The sequence below is a fragment of the Egretta garzetta genome, unplaced genomic scaffold (assembly GCF_000687185.1).
Source record: "Egretta garzetta isolate BGI_Z169 unplaced genomic scaffold, ASM68718v1 scaffold602, whole genome shotgun sequence".
Lineage (NCBI taxonomy): Eukaryota > Metazoa > Chordata > Aves > Pelecaniformes > Ardeidae > Egretta > Egretta garzetta.
The window spans coordinates 23199-31092 of NW_009258893.1; the positions used below are offsets into that span (position 1 = coordinate 23199).

At 44.6% G+C, this 7894-nt stretch overlaps 1 protein-coding gene across 1 annotated transcript in view; it reads right to left on the reverse strand.

The window, feature by feature from the left end:
- CAST (calpastatin) overlaps nt 1-7894 on the reverse strand; it is a 70442-nt gene that overhangs the window by 3851 nt on the left and 58697 nt on the right. The window contains exons 22-27 of the mRNA XM_035889759.1: nt 7616-7711; nt 6949-7047; nt 5398-5499; nt 2865-2957; nt 1972-2025; nt 1462-1551 (exon numbers count right to left, since the gene is read on the reverse strand). Of these exons, the coding sequence (XP_035745652.1) occupies nt 1462-1551; nt 1972-2025; nt 2865-2957; nt 5398-5499; nt 6949-7047; nt 7616-7711 (534 nt within the window). The remainder of the gene's footprint in view (nt 1-1461; nt 1552-1971; nt 2026-2864; nt 2958-5397; nt 5500-6948; nt 7048-7615; nt 7712-7894) is intronic.

The following is a 7894-nucleotide window of genomic DNA, read 5'->3' on the forward strand; positions in this document are numbered from 1 at the left end:
GTTTCAAAGCTGCTGCTTCTCTGCCCCCCAGGAGAGGAACAAACACAGCCCGAAAGCCCAGATAACCATAACCAACATTTGAAGTATGGACAAACTTCTAATTCACTCTTGGTAACTGGGTGCTTTGTAGCGTAAGCGTAAGGCAGCTAATGCAGAACTTCATCTGGGAACCAGTCACGCTTCCACAGCGCTGTCTGTCCCAGTGATTTAATTTTTGACTACTAATATGCTGGTTTGGTCAAAGATCAAAGCTCTTGTAAATTCCAGCTTTGCCTTTTTCTTTCTCTTTGCAGGAAGCAGGCAGGTCACTACTGCAGGGAAAAGGCAGGGACAGGCCGGCAGGAGTCAGCAGCAGACAAGACAACGGCTGCTGCTTTACCCAGCTGAGTACAGAAACTATTCACCATTCAATAAAAGGTCCACCATTCCCCCTGCCTGCAGGCAAGGGACCAGGGCATGGGGCAGAACACGTCGCAGTCTGGGTAAGAGAGCAAATGGCTAACAAGAGGGAGTGACTGCTCCTTAGCCAGTTTGAGCACTTGTAGAAAACAGGAGGAGCCCCTGATTTTCACACCAACATCCCACCCGCTGCCCCAGCGCGCCCTGGGGCTCCTCTGCCGAGGAAGCAAGGGGACTGCAGTGGCACGGTGGATGTCCCAAAGCCACACGAGACCTCTCCCCGCGCCCCGGCTGACGGTAACAAACGCCGGGCTCAGAGCAAGCAGGAAGCACGCCTGAGGGTGACTCTGCTCATATGAGGACCAAATCTCAGCCCCCTTCTTCACACTCCTTTCCAGCACAAACCACCCTTTCTCAAACACCATCCTCACGCTGGTGTCCTCCAGGTTTTGGCAGCTTCCACTGCTAGCTCATTCCACATCGCCTGGCACGCGAGGCAGCTCGCTGGGAGGAGAAGTCTGACAGCTGCGATTACATGACAAATAAACACTCCATTTCTCATTACAGGACCTCTCCAGCCCATTCCTCCTTCATTTTTCTTGTCAGCCCTGCTATTTTCCTGAACAGACCTGAAACTCTTCTCTGCTCCCAGCGCTTCTCTCTGCAAAACCCCCTTGAACTGTTTCTAAGTTCCAGCCTAGAGCTATTGCTAGGTAGTGCATGCCACCATTGAATAAAGGTTTCTCTGCCTCTCCACATTTTTTGAACACTCTTGTCTGTACAAAAAATGTTACCACAGCTCCCTGCTCCACTTGCTTCTCCAAACCCATCTTACCTCTCTCAACAACCCTCAATACCACAAACCTTCCTTCTTCCAGATATGTAGTGCATAGCCAGATGGATCAAACTTCCATTACGGCAGTGAGTCGATCGCATCTGGAGAGCATCTTCCAAAGAGCTAGCTCCAAACCTAAGCTGAGCTACTGCAAAGGAAAGTGAGGAGCTTCCACACACCAGTGAAAAACTGTTTGTTTTGTGAGTTACTAGCAGAAAATGTCCTACCTTTGAGTGCTGCGGTGTGGCGGGAGCCTTCGCACTAGCATCAAAGTCAGCCGACAGGGCGTCAATAGCTGCAGAGTCACTTGCAGGCTTCTGCAATAATTTTAGTTCTGAAGTCAGACCATATGCAATACTTCCACAGTCAAATTAATGTTTCAGGTATTTATGTCTGCGTTAATTACACCCTTTCTAAAAAAGCCCCATACCTGAGCTCTACACCTATGGGTGCAGAACAGAGATGTCTATTTGAAGTTTCCCAGATACACAATTTCTTTGAGGACTGGACGTGAACATTCACGGTGTAGTTGTGCACAAGCCCTGTACTTACTGGGAAGAGTCACTCTTTACAGAAGTTTGGCTGTCCAAACTGTTACTACTACCTGCTGCAGTCAGCAGCATTCCCGAGCATTTGCAATGCATCATGCCTTGAGCCTACACTCACGCTGCTTTGAAAAAAGAGATCGGAGCACACGGCGTGAAACAAACACAGGACAAAAATACCATAAATGTTACCTTTTCTTCTTTGTGCTTCACATCGTCCTTCGCTGTTGGCTTTACTGGTTTACCCTTGGGAAGAAGGAAGATTACATCCTCATTTTGAACTGGCCAGATTAGTTATAAGGTGCAAGTACTTAGATATGGCATTGTGAATTTACAGGTTACCAAGAAAGTTGAACCACTCTGAAACCAACTCTTTATTCCTCACGCTAGGTGTTCAAAGTCAGCTCACGATGTATTTTCAAGCTGTTACCTTCCCTACGTCTCCGATACCATCTTTCTGCCCTTGCACTCTACTGCAAAACCAGCCCCCCTGACCCAGAAGAGCTCAGGTCACTGTCAGAGCAGTCCCTCGCTCCAGGGAACGGCAGTTCCACAGGGCGTCAGGAACACCACCGAGGTAATGCCTGTGCATACACTGCCTCCAAACTTGGAACGAAACGGCTTGTGCTGAACAAGCCCTTACTGCCACAGCTCACAAGCATCTCCTGTTTAAAGGCAGGCTACAAAGCCGAGCTGTTTCAAGGGAGACACCCTATTTTTGCATCTGGTTTTCTGGAGCACCTGAACACTGAGCCAGCCTAACTGGAATCTGTACTGCTTAATCTCCACAATGTTGACTGCTACTAGGTGGTTCAAAGTGATTCATTTGTTCAGGTTGCCCAATTTAAAAAAAGAAAAAAACCCCTTTTTTTGTTGTGTTGATTAAATGCATGCAAGGATATACAGAGCTACTCTAAGTACAGTACATTTACATGCTTAAGCCTAATACGTAAATACCATACACACACTTAGTCACTTACTCAGTCTCCCTGGTCTCCCTGTAATGCCCAAGAGTGGCTCATGTGCACTAATTTCTGGTGTTGCAATAAGACAGCTAAATAAAAACCAACAAAGCGTTTCCTTACCTGCTCACCTGACTCCAGGAGTTTGAGATAGTCAGGTGGTATAGTATCATCTCTTTCCCCAAGTTTGTCTCTGTGCTCAGATTTAGCCTTTTCCTGAAAGCATTTAATTTTTTAACAACTTTAATACTTATGTCAGAAACAGTAGCAAACAGTAAGTCAGACTGCTCATTAAACTTAGGACAGCTGCCTTTTAGAACTTAAAATTTCAAAGCTACCAGAAAAAAACCCTTACATTTATTTCACTATGAAGTGTTTCATGCCTTAAAGTTTTACATTTACTAGCTCTCAGTAAGTGTATGCATTTATTAAGTTACACATATACATCCACTGCAGCATCCCAACATAAAACACAGTTATGTCAGCTTTTAGTTCAGCTTTTCAACAGTAGACTAAAAGGAGTCATTCCGTACTTCTGCATCAAATCCCATCCTTGTGCTGTAGCTTTAACACAAAACTGACATTCTTCCAATGTCTTACCCATGAATGCATCTGAGAACCCCCAGCAAAACCCAGGGCACACTGAAGCAGATCAGGAGTGGCCTACAGGGTGCTGGGCCATCTCCTCTAGACTCCGCTCTTGCCCAGAAAGGTGGGACCAGATGGTCCCTGAGGTCCCTTCCAATCTGGGATTCTAGGATTCTATGATAAACTTCTCATCAGACTTAGGAGCCAGAGTGAAGGGAGGCTGAAGGGTTAACAAAAGGACCTTTGTGAAGCCAACTGGAGATCCATCTTAAATTGCTAGCATTGTGTTTTAAATTACTAATCATATGAAGTAAACTATAGATAAGAAACTAACACTGTAGGGAGAGGAGAGATGAGTAGGAAATGGCCCATCTTTGTTACAGGCCTTGGAAGGCCTGTAGGAGAACAAAGCGTCCAGCACTTTGAGGATGGCCAATGTCGGAATGGGGCTAGCCAACGTTGGTATGGGGATAGCCAAGGCTGGGGAGCCGGTTGGTACCGGCTGTGCTGTTCTGACAGGGGAATAAGGGGGGTGGAAGCTGGAGGTCACCAAAAGGACAAGGTGAAGAAGAGGAGTGGATGAAGCAAACGACCCCTGAAGACCACCGACTCAAATCACTGAGCACGCGCAGTCGGGAGGGACTTATGGAAATGACCTCTGGAAACTAATGTTAATACGAAGCGGGGACAGGTTCTGCCTATGGATAGGGGCATTGGGCAACTTCATGTATAGGTAACACTTTGCTGCATATGAACGGGGCAAGCTGCCGCGTGGAGGTGCGCACGGCTTTGGTGGGACGGCCCCCGTGCTGCCCCGCGCTGAATCACCATACCGACTGTGCAGGCTGGCAGGTTGAGGAGGCTGTTTCTGCACGTCAAGAGTGAGTTTCAAATCCACCATTACTCGAAGGCAGACCACCACAAGCTCCTGAAAACAGCACCAAGGAGGGAAGCGTTCCTTCCACTATGTTTATTTATTTTTCAGTTGATGCTGCTTTGATTTCTGACAAACATACTAGAAACATGCCAAACCCAACACCTGCCTTAGATACACGTCGGCGTTTAAGCATATTGTTGAAGAATATTTTTGTGTTTGTTAGCACAGACATTTTAAGGAACTCTTCTTTTTGAAATTTTTTCATCTGGTGTAAGCATTTTCCACGCCTTTGCAAAGAACAACAGGCGAAGGAAGCTGGGCTCCTACAGCTCCAGTGAAGCGCAGGAGCTGCCAGGATCCCGCACATGAAGCATTCATTCCCTTCCTACGGCACGGCCGACGCTGCCCAGACCGCATAAACCCGTTCCTAAGGCAGCCAACCACCCCCACGCCGGAGCCCGCTCTGAGAGCAGACGTCTCCTTCTACATTCCAGCCTAAACTTATTCACGGGCAGCTTATGGCTTCTTTTTCCCCAGTAATATCCTTTAATTTAAGCACTTCAGTTTACAATTTACTATTATCACTACCACTCTGCAGGAATGTGTCTGATTTTCTTAACTAGCAGAAAGGTCTTTATACAATTAATAGGAAGGAAGACTGAATGAAAACAAAACAAGCAGGAAAAAGCAAGTTAAAAAATGGGACTGATTAAATGAGCACGTTCGTTGATGAACTTGGTATCTGTGGGATTATAGAAGTCAGAGTGACAAAAAGAAGGCCACAAATTCATTTTAGAAACAGAGGCCAGAGAAGACACCTGAAAAATAGTCAGAATAAATGACTATAAAAGGCACTGAAATATAATTATTGCAAATTTTCTGTTGTATTTCAACAGTTAACCTCCGACTGGCTAAAGTATATTAACTAATTCAACATTTTTCACAAAAACCACAAGTAATCCAGCTGATTGAAGAGTGCGTGCTTAGAAGCAAAAAACATCTAAGTGAACTGGTTGGTATGCCTACATGTAGGACAGCATAAGAGTATGCTGGTTTTTTCGAGTAACCTTACTCCTACATCGGAAAATCATATTCCATGTACTCCTAGGAGTAAGCAAGAAATATTACAGTGTACCATTAAAAAACCAATCTGTAACAAATAAGGTAATATGTATCTCAGTCTTTTGTTACCTTTACTTTATCCACAACTGGTTTGCCCTCATCAGGGTCGGGTTCCCTCTGTCCCAGGGAATCAGACAGGAGATCCAGGGCTTCATCCATCTCTTTTCCTCCCTAACGAAGTATAAACACATTTGTGACACGAATCAGCTGTAAAAATAGTAATTCATCAACCTAACATAAGTACTGACTAATGAACTGCCAACGCCAGTGAACAATGAACAATCACCTCTCCCTTTGTAATTACAATGTAGTGCAAAAGCTGACTAAATTATAATAAGCTGGGAAAAATAAAAATTTAAAAATTACAGAATATTTAGACCTACAGGAACATATTTTCAAGAAGGGCTTATGGAATTTATTTTAATGGGTTTTTTTGTTACACATAAGCCTAATTGATCTAATGAGAACAGTTCTATAAAAAGGTTGTTTCTTGGTAAGTGCTCTTCATTTTGCAAACACCATTATCACTGCAGACGAGCTGCTAAGGAAGTGTCAATCTCAATTAAAACTTACCAACATTTTATCTTCACAATACCTATGGCCTTTTGCTAACTGACACCAGTTTTATTCAAACACCGGTCAGGAAAAAAGCCCTTAAAACCAACTAAAACCCAGGTGGGAGGAGGAGGAGCTTTCTATCCCCCTTTCCAATCAGGCTGGAAACACTAGAGGGAGCTCCCACCGCACGCATCGAAACGGAGAAAGGCGGTGGCGTGCAACACCACCACTGAATGCAGCGAGGGGAAGCTCTCCTGGTATTAAGAGGAGGTCATGGGGCCGCCCATCCCTCCAGCTACCTTGAACCTTTTAGAGGCTTAACGGATGACTTCATCACGGTGGAAACGACTACGCTATTATTATTTTAAATGTTCTCATTACCTAACCAGGAGATGAAAGGTGTGGTTTGGCTGGAGGCCCAAGACTAAAAATGAAACCATTTGCACATTGGTCACCACCCGCACCGACCCACAGAAAGGCAACACACGCATGTGCTGATGCCCTCAGTAACTCTGGGGGAACCAGCACAGGACTGGGCACTTCCTCTCCCTCTCCCAAGCACGGGTGAGGAGGTTTCAAAGGCTGAAATACAACAGTGGGCAGGACTCGGACAAAATGGGCAGACCTATCTCTGCAGCCAGTTGAACATGAAGTGTCCAGCAACTCACACTTGTTCCCCAGAGGGAACATTCTCTTTCCCCCTAATAGCCAGTATTAGCAATGAATTCTTCAACTTTGCAACAGTCTGGTAAAATTGTCTGGATCATGCTGCCACCTCTCTTCACGAGCCAGTTCTTTGAGATAGAACAGAAGTCGAAATAGAACAGAATACTTCAGTTGGAAAAGACCTACAACTATCATCCAGCCCAACCAACCACCTTGAGCGCTTCAGGGCTGACCAAAGTTAGAGCACGTTACTAAGGGCGTTGTCCAAACGCCTCTGGAACACTGACAAGCTTGGGGCATCGACCCGCTCTCCAGGAAGCCTCTTCCAGGGTCTGGCCACGCTCCGGGTACGTAAACGTAGATCCTAGAGAAGGATCTACAGAAGAGGTTGCTTACTGAGGTAGGAGGCAGAGGAGCTGCTGAGTGCACTGAAGAAACTGTAGCAGCAGAGATAACGTCCGAGGAACCTGCAGGCTTTTTACCCTCCTTGGTTTTCTGAAACAAGACACAGCATCATTACTAACATGGAGGACTAAGACAAAAATACGCATCAAATTCCACAAATCTAAACCGCAATGCCCATACAGTTTATTTCTAGGAATTTATTTTTCTTAGAAGCTCTACTTATTTCAGGTTGAAACCCCTTCCTGAGAAGCACTGTACAGCTGTTTTGCATCTCTGTTCACGTTCAGTCTTCCATCTCAAGTACTGGGTTAAGCCCTGGCGCAGCTTAGGTCAGAGGCAGGTTTTATGTGACTTCAGAGCAGCTAAGGTTTCATCAAGCCCATCTATATTCCTGACTCTTTTTGAAGTCCCAACTGCAAAGCATTACTTAAGCAAGCAACTGATAAAAAGATATGACAACTAACTTACCTAGTTTTTGCTAATTATTGAAGTCCTGCTCTCTCTTCTCTTAATTGATTGCAAAAAATATTTAAATTTTTAATTTACTGAATTTTATTTAAGAAAGTTCACATAAACTTTAAAGGAAACAAATAAAATACCACAATTACTGAAGCAATTTGAAACCAAAACCATATTTTCAGAAATCAGATATACTCACCTTTATTACCGTTGGTGTAGGTAATGGTGCAGATGGGGATGGAGAACAGGAAAATCCTTCTGTCAAACCCTCTAAAAGATCATTTTCACTCATAGGCTATCATTAAAAAGGAAAAAGAAAAGAGGCTCTTAAGCCTTCTAATTTATTATAAAGTTATCAGGTAACACAGCCTATCCCCATTTTTAAACTGAAGACTGGGAAACCTTCCTGTCATTTGAGTAAGTCGTTCATGAATGAAACATTTATCTGAATATTCACTTTTTTAACTGAAGCTTTTCT